Source organism: Ahaetulla prasina, chromosome 2, assembly GCF_028640845.1.
Source record: "Ahaetulla prasina isolate Xishuangbanna chromosome 2, ASM2864084v1, whole genome shotgun sequence".
NCBI lineage: Eukaryota > Metazoa > Chordata > Lepidosauria > Squamata > Colubridae > Ahaetulla > Ahaetulla prasina.
This window is the reverse complement of record NC_080540.1, coordinates 210,785,931-210,811,301: the sequence shown is the minus strand read 5'-3', so window position 1 is coordinate 210,811,301 and position 25,371 is coordinate 210,785,931. Positions and strand designations below refer to the sequence as shown.

At 42.6% G+C, this 25,371-nt stretch overlaps 1 protein-coding gene across 4 annotated transcripts in view; it reads right to left on the bottom strand.

The window, feature by feature from the left end:
• Positions 1–4,479: 4,479 nt before the first annotated feature.
• PTGR1 (prostaglandin reductase 1) overlaps positions 4,480–25,371 on the bottom strand; it is a 29,971-nt gene continuing 9,079 nt past the window's right edge. For all 4 annotated transcript variants that reach the window (XM_058170961.1, XM_058170960.1, XM_058170959.1 and 1 more), the window contains 6 exons: positions 24,496–24,663; positions 20,538–20,655; positions 17,503–17,658; positions 15,159–15,264; positions 5,817–5,935; positions 4,480–4,858 (listed from right to left, as the gene is read on the bottom strand). In XM_058170961.1, coding sequence (XP_058026944.1) covers positions 4,748–4,858; positions 5,817–5,935; positions 15,159–15,264; positions 17,503–17,658; positions 20,538–20,655; positions 24,496–24,663 — 778 coding nt within the window. In that variant the 3' untranslated portion in view covers positions 4,480–4,747. The remainder of the gene's footprint in view (positions 4,859–5,816; positions 5,936–15,158; positions 15,265–17,502; positions 17,659–20,537; positions 20,656–24,495; positions 24,664–25,371) is intronic.

Sequence of the window (25,371 nt, the reverse complement as noted above, 5' to 3'; positions counted from 1 at the left end):
TTCTGTGTCTTGTTTGAACTTGTGCCAAATCAACTTACCTGAGTAAGCAATCTTGCTACCATATCTAGTCTGCCTTCAAGAGCTCGTGACTGACTGCGGGTGGCTGGGCTGTGCACTTACATATTGTATGCGTTATATATATATGCCATATTTTGGCACTTTTCCTACATTAACCCTTCCCAGGGAAGATAGCACATTTTCAAAGCCTTTCTCCAATTGGACTTTCTTGGGTTTTTTTTCCCTTGATATTTCGCTTCTCATCCAAGAAGCTTCTTTGGTTCTGAAGAAAACTGAAGAAGCTTCTTGGCCAAGAGGTGAAATATTTTCAAAGAAAAGAATCAAGGAAATCCAGTTCCCTTTTTAGAAAAAGCACCTTTGAGACATCCATGACCTGGATGATCAAGATTCTCCATAGACACTTTGAAAGGGAGATTTCTGTCTGTCTGCTTAGGCGAAATAAGCAGCAAGCAGCCATACGATCATGTTATAACAGGGGTCTCCAACCTTGGTCCCTTTAAGATTTGTGGACTTCAACTCCCAGAGTTCCTCAGCCAGCTTTGCTTTGCTGGCTGAGGGACTCTGAGAGTTGAAGTCCACAAGTCTTAAAGGGACCAAGGTTGGAGACCCCTGTGTTATAAAACCAAATGCAGCAAACCCTGCATGTACCCTGTATCACACCCTATTTTATCTTTTCATGTATTCTTAGTTGGATTAGAACTCGGGACAAACCTCTTTTTATAGTGTTCTATCAAAACAAGGAATAGGGAAGTTCAGAGAACAGCTCTCCTGGGAATGGAGAACTCTTTAATGATTTAGCCCCTATAGCAGTGGCAGAAGCTCTGCAACTAAGAGAGTCTTACAGACATTTCTTCCTGATAATCTCACTGAAGAGTTTTAAATGAAACTCAAGAGGCAGTGGACATCTGGAAAGATTAGTGGGAAATAAAAATCGGTATATTCCTACAAACTCTTTGGCGTCTCATAACTCAAAAAGAGCAGTAACGTTCTATCTATGAAACGTTTTTCTTCTACCGTATAAGACTTGGGGGGGAGAGGGAAGGGAATTGTCTGCCCAGCTCTAGTTTGAATAATTTGCGTATAATTTAGGATTTTTTAAAAAAAACATAAGCAATTAATACTTATGGAAAACACCAGAACGTTCAGATTAAAAATAAGGATCACCAGTGGCAACTGCATCCCTTTTATCTATACAGATAATCCTCAACTTACAACCAAATTTGGACTGGAGCTTGTGTTATTAAGCAAAATGGTCATTAAGTGAGTAACCTCTGGTTTTATGACCTTTTTGTGGCGGCCATTAAGAGAATTGCCATGGTTGATAAATGGACCACACAGTCATTGAGCAAATCCAGCTTTCTTCATTGACTTTGCTTGTTGGAAGCTAGCTGAGGTTACAAATGGGACTCCAGGACACTGCAACCACTGTACATATGTGCTGGTTGCCAAATGCCCAAATTTTGATCACATGAGTGCAGGGCTGTTGCAACTGTCAAACATGCAAAGTCTACCAGTAGTTCTACATCACTTTTTTTCCAGTGCTGTCATAACACTAAAAGATTGCTAAAAGAATGGCTATAAATCGTGGATTACCTGTATTCTTACCAAAATGTACTTTTCAAAATAGCAAGAACAATGAATAGGAACAATGGGGGAGGGGGAGGGTTGAGCAAGGAGAGAAAGAAGATAATACAGCGTTGCTAGATAGATCCTCCTCAAAGGGAGCTTGTGCACCAGAGGTGGGTTTCAGCAGGTTCTGAACAGTTCTGGAGAACCACTAGCAGAAATTTTGAGTAGTTCGGAGAACCGATAAATACTACTTATGACTGGCCCCGCCCCCATCTATTCTCTGCCTCCCGAGTCCCAGCTGATCGGGAGGAAATGGGGATTTTATTTATTTATTTATTTTATTTATTTATTTATTTTTTATTTTTGTCACAGTATACACAAACAATTGTCATAAATAAAACAACATATCTTGAAGAAAATATATGTATATAAGTAAAAAATATAATGAAGGGAACAATAGGACAGGAAGGGTAGGCACTTTTGTGCCCTTATGCACGCCCCTTATAGCCCTCTTAGGAATGGGGTGAGGTCAATAGTAGACAGTTTTTGGTTGAAGATTTTGGGATTTTGAGTAGAGACTATGGAGTCAGGTAATGAGTTCCAAGCATTAACAACTCTGTTACAGAAGTCATATTTTCTGCAATCAAGTTTGAAGCGGTTGACATTAAGCTTGAATCTATTTTTTGCTCTTGTAATATTGCGATTGAAGCTGAAGTAGTTTTTTATAGGAAGGATATTGCAATAGATGATTTTGTGTGTTAAACACAGGTCATGTCGGAGTCGATGGAGTTGTAAGTTTTCTAAGTTTTTACAGTATCCTTCCCCTGCCAAGCCCACCAAGCCATGCCAAGCCCACCAAGCCAAAACCGGTAGTAAAATTTTTTGAAACCCACCACTTTTGTGCACTTGTGGGTAAGCCTGTTGTTTGAATCCATCTTTCGATGTTTGAAAACCCATAATTTGTGACATTTTCTGACTAAAAACTTTTAGTCAGACCAAGGTCGGAAAAAAAGAATATTTTTTTAAATATTGGGGGGGACCCAATGGCAAAAGGTAATGATTATATCACCAGTTTGGCCCAAAGAACTACTGCCGCAATCCCACCGTATCATTCCACATAAGGTAATAGGTGCCACCCGACAAAAGTTTTATTGCAACTATTATTTTACGTGGCTCTTGATCCATGTTCTGACTTTACCCAGCTGGACTCTATTCAATCCAAATTCCTTAGCTCCAGATTCAGTTTTCCCAAATGCAGCTTTTAGATTAGAGCCAGAGTGGAAAAGAAGAGTTTGACTTTTAATCTTTCGTTACTGGCTTAAGTTTATCCGCCAGCCACCAGGCTGCTCCGTTCAGTGGTACTTTCCCATCCACTTGGAAGAAGTCAGTTAAGCAAAAGCTCCTCGTGGCATTTCTCAAACACTTCATACAACCTTGCTTGGTTTCCACTTAAAAAAACGTGATTGCTCAGTCACTTGAAGGTGAGTGACAGTATAATTTGAAATGACTGCTCAGCTTTTGTAGTTATCAAAACCAATTGGAAGAAGCATGCCTGCCTATATTTACTCCCCGACCGACTTTGTTGGGGATTTACTCATTGTAACCTTCCTTCTCCACTGTTTCAGAGAAGATACAGCACTCTTCCCCATGGTTCATTGTCTCAAAGACTTGGAATCAATAACACATAACTAGTATCCCTTGCGTTAACATCCATTCGTTCAGCAACCATTCAACAATACGATGTCACTGAAGAAAGGGACTCTCTACCAGTCCTCACACTCATGACTATTGCAGTAGCCCCATGATTATGGTCACATTCTGCCCTGTGTGAACCTCCTCAACTTTGCCCACCCCCACCCCCCCTCTCTGCCCTTTTGGTGCCCTTCACAGCATAAAGAGGTCTTTAAGGGGCGTGCAGAAGAGCACAAACGTGCCTACTGTTCCTGTTCTAGTGTTTCCTTTCATTATATCCAATTTATATAGTTATTTCATACCTATATATATCTTATATATTATAGTTACTTCATGCTTATGCTTATATATACTGTTGTGACAAAATAATAAATAAATAAATAAATAAAAATAAAATAAAATAAAATAAAATAAAATAAATAGTGGAGACAAAGAGGCTGCTATATTCCACTACCACTTAATATTTTACTTAGTGAGAAATTCCGGTCCCAATTAGGTTCGTAACCTGACAACTACCTGTATTGCACATTTTATATAACCTTGTGCCAAAATCTTATCCTTCCCCTTCTAGCAGAAATGCCCAGTTCCCTTGTTGATTTTCTGCTTGACCAAAAGACTTTTTCTACAACCCACAAAGTTTTGTTGTCTAGCAGTGAGGCTTCAGCTGGGCAACCACAGTAAGATCGAAGATGGATAGCTGCAAATGCGCATTTGTGTTTTATCTATTTTTATTCTTGTTTCTGTTGTCTGCTTGTGAAAGCTATAGGGTGGGACCGGAAGTCGGCAAACAGGCAGTTTCCAGCCTCTGGAGGGCATCGGGGGGGATCGTTTTCGCCCTCCCCAGGCTCCTAGAAAGCTTTTGGAGCATTAGGAGGGCAAAAAACGGACCTACTGTGCCCACCGTGCCAAAAGCGGGGGAGCATGGGTGGGTGGGGGGTGTTGTGTGCGCATACGTGAGGGGGCGCATAGAATTATGGGTGTGGGCATGCACAGGTGCAACCCCCCGCATGCTCCCCATGCTTTTGGCACGCGATGGCAAAAGGGTTAGCCATCACTGCTATAGGGTAACAAATAAAACTGATTATGGCATCTCATGTTAGTTGTCAACTAACACAAGTTCAACCGTCCATAATATGTATGAATACAATATCTGGATGTAGAAACTATTGATGGATAAGAAAGGCTTCTGTGCGCTTCAGCTTTTCAGACTGCTTCTTTTATTCAAACTGGATAACCCATTGAGAGAAGGATATAACGAATCTTCTAAGAGGCATTTGTTTCTTTTGTCCTCAGACTTCACATGATAATGCTGATTTTCTGTGGTTTTGGCCACACTTAAGGCATGCTGGAGTGGCATACTGGATTAGCCTAATCTTGGGTCATTCTTGGCAAGCAGACAAGTCAGTCCATAAGGAAGTGGAGATACAGCGATTGATAAAGAGTTTTCACAAGCCGAACAGGGTGCCTTTTATACCTCTACTACTGCCTTTCCAAAGTTGTCTCCTTTGAGCATTCCCATAAACGCAGCTGGCATGTTTTCGAAACCTTTGGTGATGTCCTCGCGGCATTTAATTTTCCCCTGTGCGAAAAGTGAAACATTCAGATGTATGCAGTTCTCCCTTGGGCTTTAAAATCTAAGAATAAGTTTCTGCTCAATATAGCAAGGACAAAAGGAGAGCGTTACAAAAGGAAAGCGGCTGTGAGTGTGTTTTAGAGACACACTCACAGCCGCAGATTACACTGGAGTACATGTAGGTCTATTCCTGAATGTATTCGAGAATACAAATAATGAGCAACACTCACAGTAACTCCTGAATGTTTTTTTTTTCCCTCTGCAGACCAAAGTCTGTCCTTGGCCAAGTAGTGTGGCAAAGGGCAGCAAGTGTAATATGTGGGTTTTTTTGAGGTGGTGGACTTAGATAAGGGAGACCCAGGTTCTGTAGTCAATCAATCACAGAACTGGCTGGGCTAATTATTCAGTCTCAAAAGGTTGAACTTGCTATCAAATGAGGAGAGAGAATTCCCGTGGCATGCTACCTTGGCCTCCCAAAGAAAAGGTGGGGTATCAAAATCTTCTCCCTTTGGATCAGGCGTCTTCAACCCTGGCAACTTTTAGACTTGTGGACTTCAACTCCCAGAGTTCCTCAGCCACCAAAGCTGGCTGAGGAACTCTGGGAGTTGAAGTCCATAAGTCTGAAATTTGCCAAGGTTGGAGACCCCTGCTTTGGATTACATACAAGGAGAGGGAGGGAGGGGGAGGGAGGGGAAGAGAGAGAGAGAGAGAGAGAGAAGGAGAGGGAGGGAGAGAGAACCAGGGTGGTATTCATTTACCTTCACTAACAGTTCACAAATGTGAGTGCACGTACCACCTCTGCACATGTGCAGGACCTTCCGCACATGTGCAGAGCATCAAAAACGGGACATGATGACATCAGGGCAGGTGGGCGGAACCTCCCGCCGCCATACCGGTTCCCCCGAACCGGATAGAACCGGCTGAATACCACCACTGGAGAGAACCTCTTCTACTGTCAGCTTACCTCTTGAACCCATTTCAGTATTGCATTCAGCCCTTCATCTCTCCTATCATACCAACGCGTGACTAAAAAACCTTCCATGTACAGCTGCTTTGTGACCATGGGGACCTGCACATATGGACCTAGAAGAAAGTTCAGAGAAGAAAAAGGTTGGAAGGCTTGTTCTGTCACAGGATGTCTCCAGAAGTGGTGCCACAAACTTTCCTAACTTACCCAAAGCTTACCCAACATTGCATATGTCATATTTCCTAGTTTCTGCCCATTTAAAAAAATAAGACAGCGTATTTTCTCAACTATGGTCAACATAACATGATTTTGTAAACATTTTGCAAGTGAAATTCTATTGAGCCTCCACAACTAAAGCGTAACAATAAGCATGTCTCTTTCCAAATACAACCAAATGTGCAAATAAAACATCAGCAAGGTTGCCCATCAAAGCCATCCTTTCTTTTGTGATCCAAGGCTGCTCCTCAACTAGATCTAGGCTGATTTCTTGTTCAAATACAGCCAATTTTGGTTTAGGCTGTAAAGAGAGGTCAAGAAAACAGCAGTGTTAAAGATATGCAAGAATCATTGGAATGAGTTGCTCTGACGGAGACAGCTGTGGCTTGGTCACATTTTATCAAACTCAGCTGCATGATTTTGCTGTTCTACTTGCATTGGTTGTTTGTCTCATCCCTGTGAACACATGACTTGCTGTGCCATTTTTGTATAGCAGGTGACAAGTGTTTTAATGAAAACAGTGACATCTCACATATCTGTTTCACAGCTCTCTCATCTTATCTCACTCTTTACCAACATACTGCATGTTTTTCTCATACTTAAACTGGCCTATTGAATGTCTGTCTTGAACACAAACAGCCAAAGGTAGACTATATTTGCAATATACAGGTACTCCTTGACTTACAACAGTTCATTTAATGACCATTTGAAGTTACAACGGCATTGAAAAAAGTGTCGGCCATTTTTCACACTTACGACCAGGCACTTGGCAACTGACTCATATTTACGACTGTTGCAGTCTCCTGGGGTCTCCTTTTGCGACCTTCTGACAAGCAAAGTCAAGATTCACTTAACAACCAGGTTACTAATTGAACAACTGCAGTGATTCACTTAACAACTGTGGCAAGAAAGTTCATAACATGGGGTGAAAATTTGGCTTTTTACAACTGCCTCGCTTAGTGACAGAAATTTTAGGCTCAATTGTGGTCATAGGTTGAGGACTACCTGTATATACATCAGGACGTCTTTTCATTGGGACCTTGTTAAAAACTGGACTGAACAAAAAATAATATGGTAAGGAAGGCATTGAACTGGAAGCAGAAAGATTTTAAGATTGTCCTAAGTGGGAAGATTTAATGTCTAGTCCACATTCAGCTATAGTACCTCACTGGGTAAGAGGGAGTCAATCATTCTCTCTTATCTCAATCCATCACATGTGGTTGTTGGGGAGGAAAGTTAGAAATGGGAATACGGTGTATGCTGCCTTGAGCTCCTAAAACTTAGGATATAACTCTAATAAGCAACAAAAAGCCATGCTTTCCATCCCACATTTTATCTATCTAGATCTAACTCTTAAAACAGCCACTGTTGGTGGTATGTACAGTACTTATGAGGAAGCATTGGCACTTTGGTACAAATGAAATATTTGGGGAGAGAGAGATGGATTTGTATACAGAATTTGCTGTATCTCTTGCCTTCTAAAAGTTTAAAACATTCATTTCAGTCTTGTGCTCAGGCTGGGAAAAGACTGGTCTAGTTACCACCTGTAACCAAGTTTCTTTAAATGGTTTGAAAGCAGCAGTATGAGATTTCCGCTGTTATTAAAAATAGCTCAGAACACTATTCTGCTGCTATTTCTGCTGCCTATAAATCCTAAATATTGGTTGGAGCTACCAGGTCTTCAAAGGTGGTCCTTCCTAACTGGATGCGATTGGGTTCAAACAACTAAGCTAAAATCAAAAATCAAAACGTCTTTATGGCTTGTTGTAACTGTTGTGTATGTTACTATTGGTGGGAATTCCCGGCGGGAAAACATTCAAATCCTATTGGCTAACACCTGGCCAGATGCGTATAAAAGGAAGACCTCTGCCTGTATTTTTGCTGAAGTCTCACTCTAAATAAAAGAGCTGTTGTCACTGGTCTGGTCTTGTGTGTCCTCCATCACCCAATCTAACATTGGCGACGAGGATGGGATTGAGGACAACACAGGCCAGTTGAACGGACCAGAAGCGGGAGAACCAGCCCAGCCAGAAGCAATCGCAAAGAGAAACCAGGAATCATCAAGATGTCCAAGGGCACCAGCTCCCTGAGGCCGTTTGACCCAACGGTCAAGAAATGGGGGTCGTTCATGGCGCAATTCAGTTGTTTCCTGGAAGCCAACGACAATCACGGCTTACCGGACAATTGGAAAAGGGCTCTATTCCTCCACAATTGTGGGCAAGCCGTTTTCGATGTGGCGGAATCACTCACCGATCCAACCCCTGTGCAGGACACACTCCGAGCCCACTTCGCGCTGGCCCCATTGAAGTATGCCCAGCGATTCGAGTTCCGCCAGCGGATGCAACACAAGGGAGAATCCATCGGTGTATACATTGCTGCTCTGCGAAAAGCAGCAACCCCCGGCGAATACAAGGGATTCCTAAAGGAAATCCTACTTGAACAATTCATTTGCGGGGTAAGAGACCCCCGATTGCGGCAGCAACTCCTTTCAAAGCATAATCTAACCTGGCAAGTCACAATTGATGAAGCGAACGGGCACGAACTGTCCAGCAAAGCCGCTGAAATCATGCAGCACCCCGGAGCAAGCCTCGCACCACCCCTCGCAATGCCAATTCACCAAGCGGTTGCCCAAGCGGAACCCCAAGACTTCAATCAAACTGAAGATGGGGACGAGAAGATCGGGGAAGAGGCAGTTTTCCGCACGGACCAGTCCAGCTGCGACTGCAGAAACTTATGTTCCAGCTGCGGAGGAGACCACCATGGGAGCAACTGCCATTTCCGCAATGCCCTGTGCCGCCGGTGCGAAAAGAAGGGTCATCTAGCCCATGTATGCAGAGCAATGCAACCAATTCAGCCTTCCCGCCAGAAAGACTGCGCAGAATGGAAGCCGGCCAGCCAGCTGCCATTTCCGCGCAGGCGCACCCAAAATGGCCACCCCAAAAAGAGCGCTAATTCAAACCAAATCACAATTGGCCAGGCAAACGCAAGACCTGAAGACAAAACATTCACAATGGTCAGCATTGATGGACAATGAATCAAGATGGAGATCGACACGGGATCATCCATCACGATCATATCCTGGAACACAGTCCAAGAGTCATTTCCGCACATCAAAAAACATTGACTACAACCTCAAAGTCTCCAGGTGCGCGATTTCCAGGGAAACTGGGTTCCCGTAGAAGGCATCGCCACCGTTAACGTCATGTATGGCCCCTATTGGAAGAAACTACCCATCACCATAGTCCGGGGTCATCTCCAAGCCTCCTGGGCTGGGATTGGATCCGGGCTCTGGGAATGGGTCTCTACAGGGTCAGGGAGATCCAAACCACCTACGAGAGCATGAAGGACAACCTGCTATGCGAGTTCCAGGACGTCTTCAATGGAACCCTGGGCAAGTACGTGGGGACCCCATCACATTCAACCTAGACCCTGGGATAGCCCCTATCAGACTGAAAGCTAGGCGAGTGCCTTTTGCCCTTAAGCGAAAAATAGACAAAGATCTGGACAAACTAGTCCAGCAGGGGATTCTCATTCCCATCGACTATGCTCGATAGGAAACCCCAATAGTAACCCCCATCAAGTCTGATGGGTCCATCCGCATCTGCACGGACTACAAAGCGACCCTAAATAAGGCACTACAAAAGAGCGCCTATCCAGTGCCAATAGTGCAGCACCTACTGGGACCGGGAAAGATTTTTGCAAAACTCAACCTGGCCCAAGCTTACCAACCATTATCCGTCGATGATGCCACAGCAGAGGAACAAACCACTGTAACCCACAGAGGCACTTTTAAATGCACCAGGTTACAATTTGGGGTCAGTGTTGCCCCGGGACTATTCCAAAACCTTATGGAAAGACTTCTGCAGGGAATCCCCAGGTGGTGCCCTACTTTGATGATGTATTAGTGTCGGCAGACCATCATCAACAACTCAAAACCAGACTAAGGGAAGTCCTGACAGTTTGTAGAACCGCAGGACTTCACCTGAAACTAGAGAAATGCCAAATTGGGGTGCCATCCGTCGAATTTCAGGGCTACAGAATGGACCAGGCTGGCATTACCCACTGAATCTAAAATCAAGGCAATCAGAGAGGCACCCACTCCCAGAGACAAAACGGAATTACAAGCCTTCCTGGGACTATTAAATTTCTACGGTATTTTCTTGAAACACAAAGCTACAATAGCAGAATCCCTTCATAGACTCCTAGCAAAAAACGCCCTCTGGGTCTGGGGCAAGGCAGAAGCCGACGCATTCGCAGGAGTTAAGGGATTTCTAACTGGAGATAGCCTCTTGCTACAATATAACCAGACACTTCCCCTAGTACCTGTTTGCGACGCCTCCCCTTTTGGAGTGGGTGCTGTCCTTAGACATCAGCTGCCCAACGGCTCCGAAGTACCCATTGCTTACTTTTCCCGAACTCTGTCCAGCTGTGAGCAGAACTATAGTTAGCTGGACAGGGAAGCCCTGGTAGCCGTGGCCGGAGTAAAGAAATTCCACGAATACCTATTCGGGAGGAAATTTGAACTCGTCATCGATCACCATCCCCTACTAGGACTGTTGGTGGGAGACCAACCAACCCCCATCGCGATGTCTCCTAGACTAACGAAATGGGCACTTTTCTTGGCTATGACTACACCTTAGTCCACAGTCCCGGCAAAGGCTTAAGCCATGCCGATGCTCTTAGCAGATGCCCACTTCCAATGCTGGTGGATGATCCAACCCCGGAGAAACCGGCCCTGCTCATTGACTTTGTGACACTAGGGTCACTGACTTCAGCCGGACTGGCTAAAGCATCGAGGCGCGACATGACCATCAAAACTGTCATGGGCTGGGTTCAGAGAGGGTGGCCCAAAGGGAGGCTGGCAGAAGAGTTCAAGCAATTTGAAACCAGGCAAACCGAACTTGCCACACAAGAGGGTTGTTTGTTATGGGGTGACAGAGTGGTAGTACCAACTGCATTGCAGACAAGGGTTTTGGAAATGTTGCATGAAGGGCACCTGGGTATTGTACGTATGAAGGGTCTTGCCAGGAGCTACATCTGGTGGCCCAAAATGGATGCGGATATTGAGGCTTGGGTTGCCCAGTGTTCACCATGCCAAGAGTCCAGACCCAATCCCCCAGCTGCCCCAATCAGGGATTGGGAACGCCCCTGGTCCCGCATCCACACTGACTTTGCCAGACCCTTCCACGGTCAGACCTTCCTTATAATCGTAGATGCTTATTCTAAATGGTTGGAAGTGTTTCTCATGAAATCCACCACAGCAGAAGCTGTGACGACTATTCGCCACCCATGGGCTTCCAGACACCCTTGTTTCCGATAATGGTCCCCAATTCACATCCCTACAATTCGAGGGCTACCTGGCAGCGTTAGGGATCCACCATGCCCTCTTGGCGCCCTATAAGCCGGCCACCAATGGACTGGCAGAGAGATTTGTCCGATCCACCAAAGAGGCGTTGGCACGCCTGGGTCCTGGGGATTGGCAGGAGAGAACTGACATCTTTCTCACGACCCAACATGACACACCAAACTCAGCCACGGGTCTAAGTCCGGCTGAACTCCTTATGGGGAGAAAACTACGCTGTACCCTCAACCGCCTCAACCGTAACTTCTCCCCTGACGGATACCAGGGGGGAGGAGAGGGCACAAGGGAATTCCAAACAGGTGACCCAATCTTCGCAAAGAACCATGCCGACGGCCCCACATGGGTAGCCGGCAGAATAACCGGAAGAACAGGCCCCAAATCATGCACAGTAGACATGGGGAACAGCAGAATCGAACGGAAACACATAGATCAAATCCGAAAACGAACAATCCAAATAACACCAAAACCAGGCCCTAACTTCCATCCAATTACTCCAACAGCTAACTCAAACCTGAGGGAACCGGATGACTTATCTGACAACTTCGGTGTCGAGCGCTGCTCAGGTCCATCCGCATCTCCAACCGACGTCCCAACAGCTAGTAATCCACAAGAGTTTGAAGAAATAGCCGCCAATAATCCACAACAAAGGGCCCCAATGGAAGAACTGGGAGGAGCTGAAAGCACCTCCAACCAGCATGCTTCCCCTGCCAAAATTGAATTGCGCAAGTCAAGTAGACACAGGGAACACCCTGGCTACTTGCGTGATTACGTATGCCAATTCATGCAAGAGCAAGGCAAAGTGCATTCTGGGGGGGGGGGGAAGTGTTGTGTATGTTACTATTGGTGGGAATTCCCGGCGGGAAAATATTCAAATCCTATTGGCTAACACCTGGCCAGATGTGTATAAAAGGAAGACCTTCTGCCTGTACTTTTGCTAAAATCTCACTCTAAATAAAAGAGCTGTTGTCACTGGTCTGGTCTCGTGTGTCCTCCATCACCCGATCTAACAGTAATTACTGTATGATGAAAATGATGGAGTCTCAACCAGATTATTGAGCAATTAAACTTTCCTGGCTGTAGCCTGGCAGAAAATCAAAATTAAAAGAATCATTTGAAATAGTAGCTGGCCAGCTGCATCTCTTTAGCAAATTCAAGAGGACAGACATATTGAGGGATTTAATACCAAGGAACCAGTTTTATACAGGTATGACAGATCTTTCTTGAAGAATATACAAGAATATACAACAATTTGTCTGGTGTTTTTACCTGGTCTCAGCAGGTAAAAGCACCAGACAAATCTTATGTGAGATTGGGGGATAAGCAGGATCAGTTTGGGTTAAAACCTGAATGGGAGACCATCAAAAATCCCATGATGGTCAGTTGGATTGCAAAGTTGAAAAGGCATCCAGGAAGACAATAACTTTCAGTTTTGTTGATAACAAAATGATAAGCACGACCTGTGTCATAGTCACAAGTTACAATTAACATAAGAAAATGCTGAGCTTTTAAAATGCTACTATATAGTGTTTCCTAATAATCATTTACTTCTCCATAACATTGTGAGACTTTAGAGAAAGATATTTAAGTGCTTTGATTTTTATTGACTCTGGTTCTCAGAACCTTCTACACAAAATGGGTGATTTGGTTTTTGGCTCAGTGTTGTGTGACTCTGGTAGGTTATTGAACAAACCAGATCCAAGTAATCACTTCATGACTGGCCTCTAGTGGCCTGCAACTATTTGCATCACTCATTAAATTTCAAACATGCAAATTCACAGTTGCCGTTGCCACACAGTCAGGTTACCCTGAATGAAATCTGTTTCGAAATAAAGGATTGTTGTTGAAAGAGAGAGAGAGAGAGAGAGAAAGGAGGGAAGGAAGGAGGGAGGGAAGAAGGAGGAAGGGAGAAAAGGAAGGAGAGAGAAAGAAGAGAAAGAAAGAAGGGGAAAAAAGAAAAAGAAAGGAAAGAAAGAAAGAAGAAAAGAAGAAAAGGAAAAAGGAAAAAGGAAAAAGGAAAAGGAAAAGGAAAAGAGAAAAGAAAAGAAAAGAAAAGAAAAGAAAAGAAAAGAAAAGAAAGATCTATCCTTGGTATCTGTCCTTGGTATCCTTTCTATATTAGCTAAACTAAGGAAGATTGGATCTGGTCAGTGCCTGAATGAAAAACTAGTCAGGAACATTTAGCTGGTGCCGTGTGTGGCAGCGTGGGTAGTTTTGGTAGCCCCTGTAATACCATTGCTCTGTTAGCTGCATTGGTTACCAGTCTGCTTCTGGGTGCAATTCAAGGTGTTGGTGATCACCTTTAAAGCCCTTCATGGCATGGGTCAAGGTTATTCACCCCACTGTGATTGGCTCGTACCACTCATGCTGGCAAAGCAGGCATGCTTCATGTCCCATCAGCCCTATTATTACAGCTGACAGGATCCAGGAGGAGGGCCTTCTCTGCTGTTGCTCCTGTCCTGTGGAGCAGAGTTGACCCCAACCTTCTATCTTTTCATAAGGGCCTACAGACATGGCTCTGCCAGTCGGCCTGGGGCCCCAGTGGAGGAACAATGCAATAGAGGTGGTTGATTGACTAATAACAAATTCCACCTTCCCTCCCACTCCATCCCTGCCCTCCTCATGTGTCGTTGATGGTAAGGTTTGATTTTAACTTGTTATTTAACTTATATGTAACTATAAGCTACCCAATTACCCTATAAGATAGGTAGCCAATAAATTAATAAATTAATTAATTAATTAATTAACCGGTATATCAATAAATGAATGAAAACAGTCTGCAAATATATATTTATTTATTGGCTGCCCATCTTATATATATATATAAAATATCTGAAAGCACTCTGCAAATTGGGGGAGGGCTGGTACCTAACCAAGAAATATCTTTGTAGGAGAAGAATTTTAAATTTGATTTTAACTTGTTATTTAACTTATATGTAACTATAAGCCACTCAATTACCCTATTAGATGGATAGCCAATAAATAAATTATTTGCAAAGTGCTTTCATATATATGTGTGTATGTATATATGAATGAATGAATAAATGAAGATACTCTGCAAATATTTATTTATTTATTGGCTGCCTATCTTATATATATATATATCTAAAATAATTGAAAGCACTCTGCAAATTGGGGGAGAGCTGGTACATATCCAAGAAATATTCATGTTTGGCAATGTATTTGTTTTGTGTTAGATTAAACAATATTGATCTTTTAAAATGTTTATTATTAGTATTTGAAGGTAACTTAAATATTGATTATTCATTTAAATTTAAAACACTGTTATATTATTATCTCTATACTGAAATAATTTGGAGGTCACCTTTGTTATATATTTGTTTCTTGTATTTTTTGGTCACTTTTTAATCTGTCCTGCTATTCCCCTACTTTTTTTCCCCTTTAGTTTGTATTTTAATGTTTGATTTTGAGCCTTAATAACAACATTTGTAAGAAACAAGAGAAGAAGAAAAGGGAGGAGATAGAGAAGGAGGAAGAGGAAGGAGGAGGAGCAGGAAGAGAGGGAAGGGGAAGGAGAAGAAAGGACAAAAAGAGAAGGAAGAAGGAGAAGGAAGAGGAAGGAAGAGGAGGGGGAGGCGGAGGCAGAGGGGAAGAAGAAAGGAGGGGGAGAACAGGATGAGGAGGAAAGAGGAGAAGAGGAGGAAGGAAAAGGAAGGAGGGGGAGGGGAAGGGAAGAGGAGGAGGAGGAGAAGAAGAAGATTAAAGCAAACAGCAGACAGAAAGAAAGAAAGATAGATTTGTACCTTTCTTGACCTGGGTGTCATTATACAAGGAGATAGCACCACACACCGCAATTCTCCCATATGTGTTCATTTGCTCCAAAACAACGCTGGAAAATTCTCCTCCCACCTGGTGGAGACAAAGACAGCACAACATATGCTGAGACTAAAATACTCCACAGAGGAGGGCTATTGTTGACTGATCTACATGGAATTATTTTGAAAGAGCTTGACTAATACCCATAATCTGTTCTTAGAAACAGAGATCACAAGAAAGAAATGCAGGGTTTTGCTTTGGGGATTTCAGGCACTTAAATATCTCCCAAACGGAGGAAACAGGAGGTCAGATCTAATACTAAGGCGGTGAATTTTCACTTCTGCCACAAAAGTTTTCCTTCCTCTTCTTTTTGGCAAGTCTGCCTAAAACTGCTCTGCGTAAATGGCTAACCCAGCGGGTGAGTTCTGGAAGCCCAGAATAGATTAAAAAAGAGGAATTTGAGTTGCCAGTGAATTTCCTTCTGCTGGATAGAAATAATCATGTAACACCTTCACTGATTTTTTTCAAAAATGGCATCAAAAGGCAAAATCGGGGCATAAATGCTACTGTTGCTTTGGTCAAGTATTTTGGTGAATGTAAAATGGGGGGGGGGAATTACCCCCGAGAATGAATAAAGATATAAGCTGTTATGAGTGAGCAATGGGGAGGGTCTTCTCTGTGCACTTGTGACTACATACGTCAACTCCACCTGAATCACAGGATCAAGTGGGGGCGCAGTGGTTAGAATGCAGTACTGCAGGCTACTTCTGCTGACTGCCGGTTGCCTGCAATTGGCAGTTCGAATCTCACCAAGCTCAAGGTTGACTCAGCCTTCCATCCTTCCGAGGTCAGTAAAATGAGGACCCAGATTGTTGGTTGTAAAACCACTGTGAAGCGGTATATAAGTCTAAGTGCTATTGCTATCTATTTTTCAAGTTTGAAACAGTTGTTTTGAGTTACCAGAGCCCACTCCCCTTCTTGAATATGCCGCCACTATCGCCGCCCTGTTCCATATGTCGGCTGTGCAAGTGCACGCCATTTATTTCATTCATTCATCAGCAGCAGGTTGGGTGTGTGCCGGCAGAGCCGGCGCATGGAACAGGGCAGCGATGGCGGCGGCATATTCAAGAAGGAGAGCGGCTCTGGTAACTTTTGGACGCTTGCCTTTCCTGGCAGCCAGCCGCTGGAGGAAGGTAAGTATACACCGCGTGGCGAAGGAAGAGTGGGCGGCAGCTCCGGGGCAAGGTTCATTCCCCGACCCAGTTGAGGCAGGCGGTGAGCAGGCGGCAGCTCCGGGGTCTCGGGGAATGACGTGTCCCTAAGCCCTGGGCCCCAATCCAAGGCGAAGGGTGAACAGGTGGCGAGCGGGCGGAGGCTCCAGGGCAAGGCCACGTTCAAGAAGGGAAGCGGCTCTGGTAACTTTCGTTTGCAAGAAACCTGCAGCCACTGCATCTTTCAGCACAAGAAGTACCTCCAGGTGCACCAAAAAAAAAGAGGGGCTGCAGCTGCAGGCATCTCGCAAAAAGGGAAAACACAGAATAGAAATTAAAAAAAATTCCTACTGGGTTCGGTGAGCGTGGCTTAGTGGGGGGGTTGTGACTGAGTGGGTATGGCTTAGAGTGACATTGAGTTGGCCATGCCCACTCAGTCACAGGACACACCCATCCACCAAGCCACACCCACAGAACCAGTAGGGAACATTTTTAGATTTTACCCCTGATATACAGGTAGAGGAACAAACCTTCCAGCTGGACCCATATACAGAGGGTCACAAACAACACATACACCTGCTACAATGATAACATTGAAAAATGTTATCTAGAAGGGGAAGGGGAGGTATGGAGCTGTCCTTTTATCTCCCAGGGAAGCCTGTTTTATTTGGGGGATTATTGCCATTAAGTATGCGCTATGCATTATGCAAGGAGACCAGTGGTGGACTGCTTGGGAGAGAGGAATGCAAGCAGAGGGTGTTATTCAGCCAGTTCGGACCGGTTCGCCCGAACCGATAGCGGAAATTGCAGGTGGCCTCACCCACCCAGCCCTGCTCTATGCCATCCTATTTAGGCATGTTGTTGAGGCCGGGCGTATGCACAGAAGGCCGGGCACACACCATCAAAGCGCACACGCAGAAGTGAATGCAAGGGATGAGAGGGTGTGTCCCAAAATATAAAAAAGCCTTGGAGAGACTGTAGGAGAGACATAAGGATGAATGGCTTCTCTTTGTTTTGCCTGGGCCAAAGCAGCTTTCAACACAGGAAGTTCCTTAGATCACACAGGAAGTTCCCTTCCTATCTTAGGCCAGCTCAAAGCTGAGCTCCGTCTTGTACGTACGTTATCAAAATAGCAGTTGTAGCCATCGGGGGAAGCATCTCTCAGGGCCTGCTCCAGGGACTTCACCGTCTTATAGTTAAAGACTTCGTCAAAGCCAAGCTCCTTTAGGTAATCCAACTTTTGATCGGAACCCGCAGTGCCAACTACTTTACAACCCTGCCGTTAAAAAAAAAATAACAATGAGGGCCAGGTTCCTTGGCAAGGCTATGCGAATTTCTTCATAAACCATCTTCAACAGAGAGTGATGACAGGAAGGCAGGGATGGACAGGAGAGATTGGATTGGGTTCATTGGGTAAAGTTAGCTGGGAGGGGGGGAGAGAAAGAGCAAGAGAGGGAAACTTTATCATAGTATAAACCAGTTCAAAAAGGATGCGTTAGCAAGTAAAAACAAAGTAACACCCAAGAATTATAATTCCGGTGTGGTCAAGGTATGGCATACAGTAAAACAAAAAGCCATGTTAGCAGAAATAAAATCCCATTGATCACATAGAGAGTATTGTGGCTGTGGGGCACAAAACCAAGAATGATATGTTGCAATTCTTCCAAGCTGAATTCTTTTGTCAGACCTGGAAGCCATCTTTTTCATTGGGCCTTCAGACCTGCCACATTTACTACTGGGGAAACAGGGAGGGGGGATTGTAGGGAGCCAGGGTGATATATAGTCATAACAACATTCCTTTCTCAGAAAGTCAAGGCCATCTTGCCCTGCATCTGGACAGCTGGAGCTGGGAGGCATCTCCAGTTGGGGCGGTGCAATGATTGGACCATGTGATGGACATGTGGGTGCAGGGGAAGGGACTTGGATTTTCTTTTGGGTGGGGACAACCTGGAAGATTTCAGATTTGGGTTTCCCCAGATGTGCCAATATGAAATCTCTAATAAAATGTAACTTTGAGGAAATTCAAGCCTCGGAGTTTTCTTTTGTCGGGGTGTTACCTGGAACCTTGGCGTTGTTATTGTTTTACACCTATAGATAAAGCCTGCCAGACTGAGGATTCTGTTTTCTGCACTTCCAATGTACTCCCTAATATAATATATAATATAAACTATTATATATAACAGAGATCTCCAACCTTGGCAACTTTAAGCCTGGCGGACCTCAACTCCCAGAATTCCCCAGCCAGCAAAGCTGGCTGGGGAATTCTGGGAGTTGAAGTCCTCTAGGCTTAAAGTTGCCAAGATTGGAGACCCCTGATGTATAATATTATATAAACTATTAGGGAGGATCTGTCTTCATCTTCTTTCTCTGACATATAATGTCTGGGCTGAGTTGCCTCTTACTCCTCTGGAATGCAACCCCTCCCTCCTGGGAATCAAGACGTTCCATCACAGTGAAACTTAAAAGAATAACACCAACCTTTTATGGAAGAAGCTTCCACAGATAATCTAATTACTTAATTGTAATAAAAACACAGCTAAATGAAATTTGTCCACTGGAGCAAAACACACCAAAACCATATGGAATAAAAATAGGTTGGTAGTGTTAAATGGCGTATCTGCCTCGATGGAGAGAGTGTATTGAAAAGATGCTATGGATGGAACAAGTGTTACCTGACACAATTGAGATTTAAGATGAAAATAAATTTTAAAATAACAGGATGCAAGAAATACATAGAAAAAGATGTTACAATGGACATACAAAAGACACCAGATGATGCCTTAATAATCAAAATAGATAATCAAAGTGAATTTACAAAAGCTTATTGAAGTTTTGCAGAATTTTATAGAAAGGGACAAGGAAAAAAATGATAAGAATCATGTTCTAAGACAGGGCTGTCAAACTCCCAGGCCCCGGACTGGATGCATCACATACCTGGTTTAGCAAAGGGGAGGGGGGGCGAGAAGTCTAGATATGTCATGTGATGACGCCGTGACACTGTGAGTTTGACACCCCTGTTCTAGGACATTATCTGAAAGGACTGAAGATCAAAAGTGTTGAAGCGAAAGGAAGGAATATGAAGTTTGTTTATGTGGTCAGAGTTAAAATGGACGTTATCTCTGGTAACCATTAACAGACTTTTGCTAACCTCAAGGCCAAAATGATGAGATTTTGTAGATTTGTAATAAGAGATGGGACATTGAGATCATTGATCATTGAAGGGATCATTGATATTGAAGGGACATTGAGAAGAGATGGTTGTCGTGTAAGAGAAGGTGATAAGTTTCTAAAATTATTTATACTTATCTTGAAATAGGACAATCACTTCTTTATGTAGCTCATATTATATTTTTAATTTTTGTTTTTTATATTCTTAATTGTTTTCTGCATCTTCAATTTTCTCTTTTTTTCTTTTGTATGAGTTTCTATTGTTGTAAATTGTAACTTTTAAAAATGATTAAAAAGAGTACTTTTCTGGATGCAAAGAATGAACATAAAGCATAGACGTCCTATAGAACAGAGGTCTCCAACCTTGGTCACTTTAAGACTTGTGGAACTCCCAGAGTTCCTCAGCCAGCAAAGCAAAGCTGGCTGAGGAATTCTGGGAGTTGAAGTCCACAAGTCTTAAAGTGGCCAAGGTTGGAGACCCCTGCTATAGAAGAATAGAATAGAATAGAATAGAATTTTTTATTGGCCAAGTGTGATTGGACACACAAGGAATTTGTCTTGGTGCATATGCTCTCAGTGTACATAAAAGAAAAGATATGTTCATCAAGGTACAATATTTACAACACAAATGGTCAATATATCAATATAAATCATAAGGAGCCACAGCAATATCCCCAAAACGTTATAAAAATGAGAATAACGTAATTGGCATGTCACATCATAATGTTTCGATGCGAAGGTTATATACAGTGTGTAGTTGGGATCAATGAGTGATGCTATCATGAGATGTGTGATGTCATGTATCCCATGACTAAATGGGCATGTTGCAAATGAGATATTTATGTGCAGAACCTTCTCTGCAGTATCAATCAATCAAAGCACAGGGAGGTACATAGACCAGAGATAAGCAAACCAGAGCTTTCATCATTCTTGTCCATTGATCAGGCTGTTGGAAGTTGAAGTCCAAAACATTTCATATCCGCTTACCTTAATTTTAGCAATCTGCCCAACCACGTTGCCCACAGCACCAGCTGCTGAATTAACTAGGACAGTATCTCCTGGTTTGGGCCTGCAGAGCTCAAGTAAGCCAAAATAGGCAGTAAGACTGCAAGGAAAAGGAATTAAAAGCTTGGGCAATTAAACACTGACCCCATGACATGTCCAAAACATAAAAATCAAATAGGACTCAAAGATGAACACTCACCACTAATGGGAATAACCTGGTTATATGCAAAGAATGTCTTTAAAAGTACGTCAGAATAAGATGAGATTCCACAACTTTGAGGGCTAGTAAACACAATGAGAATTTTGAAATAATACAAGTAGTCCTCAACTTATAACAGTTCATTTAGTAACTGTTCAGAGTTACTGTTGCACTGAGAAAAAGTGACTTTACACTTTTTTTTTTACACTTATGACCAGTGCAGCATCTCCATGGTCACATAATCAAAATTCGGATGCTTGGCCACTGCTTCATAATTAGGATGGTTGCAGTGTCCAGGGATCGTGTGATCAACTTTTGCGAGCTTCTGACAAGCAAAGTCAATCAGGAAACCAGAACATTTAACAACTGTGTTCCTAATTCAACAACTGCAGTGATTCATTTGACAACTGTGGCAAGGAGGGTTGTAAAATGGGGTAAAATTCACTTAACAACTTTCTCACTTAGCAACCTATCCACTGAAAGACTTCAAATACTTTAGCTAACCTCAGGACCAAAATGATGAGTTTTTATGGATTTGTTTATGAATAAGGGGATATAAGAGATCATTGTTTGTATTATAAGAGAAGGTACTAAAATTTTTATACTTGTTGTCTTGAAATGGGAAAGTCGCTCCTTGTAACTTTATAACTGAGTAGGCAGCTATATAAAATTTCTAAAATAAACGAGTAAATAAGTAAACAAATAAATACACAGAATTTAAAAATTACCGAGAGGAAAGATGGGAAGGAAAGGAAAGAAAGAGAAAGGGAAAGGAGAAGGGGAGGAGGAGAGGAGAGGAAAGAGGAAAAAGGAAAAGAGCTGAGATGAACTAGAATATCCTTTGGAAAATTTCAGCTTTAACATTTCCTAAATATATTAGCCAGTTATTAGCCAGAATCTGTATTAGGGACACCTATCTACCCCCTCAAATGCCCTCCATCACCTCACTTATGTCTGCCATTCTGTGGGCAACTGGTCAACTTCCAAAAATTGGAATGCAGCCACCTAGAATTTCATTTTCTAAAAGGCTTTCTCAATTTGCACCTCATCCTGACACAAACATGTCCTGGCAAGGTATTCTTGCTACTGCGAGTCACTGCCTTCATTTTAGCCCCAGCCTGACAGTAAGCTAAGACTTAACATCACATATAGCTGCATCTTGGGGAGGCAGGGAAAGGACAGACAAAGCTGCATATAAAGCAGAAGAGCTGCTTTTCTCAGAGTGCTAGCAATCAGCTTCTGGGTGACTTTGCTTTGACAGAGGTTGAACATTTTTTCAGAAGATCAGTTAAGATGATCATCAGTCTGTGGAAGCTGCACTGTAAAGACTCTCTCCCCCTTTACTGGTAAGGTCTAGTAACCTGAGGCTCCGTGATTCCTTAAGCTGGGGAGGGACTGGTTTTAACAGAGGGCTAAATCGACCAATCTAGACCAGAGGTAGGTTTCAGCAGCTTCTGACCAGTTCTGGAGAACTGGTAGCGGAAATTTTGAGTAGTTCGGAGAACTGGTAGATATCACCTCTGACTTGGTCCCGTCCTCATCTACTCTCTGCCTCCCGAGTCCCAGCTGATCGGGAGGAAATGGGGATTTTGCAGTAACCTTCCCCTAGAGTGGGGTGGGAATGGAGATTTTACAGTATTCTTCCCCTGCCACGCTCACCAAGCCATGCCACGCCCACCAAGCCACGCCCAAAAAATCAGTAGTAAAAAACAAATTTGAATCCCACCACTGATCTAGACATCTGTCAAAACCATTCACCCATCCAAGCAGTGCTGCTATTGGCCAGATGGTCACATTTTGAAAATGGGAAGGCTGAAAAACCAGTCGGTTTTATCAAGACTTTGCTTAGCAGAGCTAATCCAGGAAAAATAAACACCAGGTGGTACAAAACCAGAACAATAATTAGAGTCAGTGGAGGGATCAGCAGTGGGGACAGCAACCTTTTCGCCAGCACAGGTAGTCCTCAATTTACAACAGTTTGTTTAGTGACCATTCAAAGTTACAATGGCACTGAAAAAAGTGACTTATGACCATTTTTCACACTTAGGACTATTGCAGGATCCCCTCGGTCACAATTCTGGATGCTTGGCAACTAGTTCATATTTATGACGGTTACAGGTCCCGGAATCTAGTGATCACTTTTTGTGACCCCTCTGACAAGCAAATCAATGATGAAGCCAGATTCACTTAACAATTGCAGTGATTTATTTAACAGTGGCAAGAAAGGTCATAAAACAGGGTAACAAATGTCTTGCTTAGGATCAGAAATGTTGGGCTCAATTATGGTCTTAAATCGAGGACTACTTGTATAACCTCCTCTGCTAGCCTGATGGACAGCACTTTAACTGAACCATGCAGAACGGACCTAAAACTAAATCCAGGAAAATTTGGAAATAAAGCTGATGTTTGAGGCTGGCATTTTCTTTTTCAACACTAGTTCTTTGTTTAATGTAGTTATAATATAAAGATGGATCGATGGGAAAATATGTGGCTGAAAGGACTAAAATTCACTGTATGTTGTAATGTAAAAGAGAATATTTACAAAATTGTATGCACTTGAAATATGACACCAGAAAAAACTTTCTAGAATATATAAAGGCATTTCAAATACATGTTGGAAATATGAAACCATGAAAGGTAATTTTATTACGCTTGGTATATCTGTAAAAAGGCCAGAAATATTTGGGTTCAAATATACACAATGATACAAAGAAATGTAAAAAAAAATAGGATTTAGTTAGAACCAGAACTTTTCAGTTATAGACCTTTATACATGGTAAATGCAGCAAGATTATACTGCATGCATAAAACTCTGAAATGCCTATAAAGGGGGAATGTTTGGTAAAGATGACAAAATGTGCAGGGATGGCAAAATTGACAATAACTATGTTGCGTAGAACAGGCAGAGCTAGGGTGGAGTGGAGTTAAACATGTCATCAGCTTAGAGTCCTTACATTGCCACAAATGATCCATATCCAGCCCTCTTAGAATTCCACTGAACCTTATCTAGCACCAATTTAGTTCTGACTGTTAATTGACTGGACTCTTGGGTGTAGGCTTGAATAAATCTTCTATGTTGCAACCTAACATATGATCCTGATCCTTTGTACCTAACAACTGTTAGTGACCGGAAACCTTATTTGTACTTTTTGCTGAAAGGAGAAAAAAAAATGAACTTATAAAATGGGTCAGATGATTAGAAAAGATAGAATATGGAAAGAGGGGACTTGTTATGCAATCTTAAGAAGGCTAAAGGTAAATATGCTTATTATAGCTGCTGTAAAAAAAAATCTGAAGCTATTTATTTATATTTTTCTTTTGTTCTTTATTTCATTTTTGTTTACTTATCACTTTTACTTTAGATCCTTTTTTTCTTTAAATTTGTATTGTTTTGACTTCACAAAAAACCTCTGACAAATTAATTTAAAAAATAAAAAATAAACACACTCAGGTGGGCCATGGGACCTGATTAGGACTCAAAAAGACATTTCTGGACCTGCTGATGTTCAGGGACCCTGCATAGATATCAGAGAATGAAGAATTAGGCTGAGATTCTCTGAATACTAAGGACATACAGTACCTTTCCCAGGTAAAAGGTATTTTTCGCATAGGCTCTGATTGTGGAACAATCAACCTTAGCTTTTAGGGCCTATGCAGTACCACTTTCAGATCAAGTCCCATGTAGCAGAATTATAATCCATCACATCACCTCCATCAAGTACATGATTAGGGTACACTTACCCTGGCATGCCAATTGTTCCAAGAGCCAATGACCTTGGAAGATTTTCTGGCCAATTTGGAGGCAGTGATAATAGATTTTTGCCATCGGAAATAAAATGTGTTGTCCAGCCCGAATTTGCCACAACAAAAGTTCCTACAGGAAATGAAGGATTTCTGCTTTCCAAAATCCTTTGAAAAGAACACAGATACCTAGTTATACTAGTCAACAAAGAAACTTGCATACAAATTGCAAACATAACCAGTTTTGAATAATTCTTTCTTAACATCTATAAAGGAGCAGCGTAACCCACAATCTGACACTAAACCATCGCAGGGAAATTTTGATGTTGAGAGTGCTTATGAGACCATTCTGGCCGCATTTCAAAGCATTCCTATTATTCTGTAAAGTCCTGAATAGCTTTGAAACATCTAAAGCAGCATTTCCTTCCATCATTTGAGAAGAGGCCCCAGAAGAGAAGCCAGTCATCATCCCTGAATTGGAATATTTTCAATTATCAAGTGAAAAACTTTTCATGCATTCAGAACTTGATTTTATTACTTTCATTGTGCTGGGAAGCTTTTTTCCCCCTGAATCTTTTGTTAATGCTTTTTCAGATATCCTTGAAACCAGGGGTGAAATCCAGCAGGTTCTGACAAGTTCTGGAGAACCAGTAGCGGAAATTTTGAGTAGTTCAGAAAACCGACAAATATCAGCTCTGGCTGACCCCAGAGTGGGGAGGGAATGGGGATTTTGCAGTATCCTTCTGCCACGCCCAGAGAACCGGTAGTAAAAAAAATTGGATTTCACCACTGCTTGAAACAACACCAACGATACAGCTTGCTTTACTGTAGATTCTATTTGAATATTCTTAATTATGCATTTGTTTTCTTCAATTC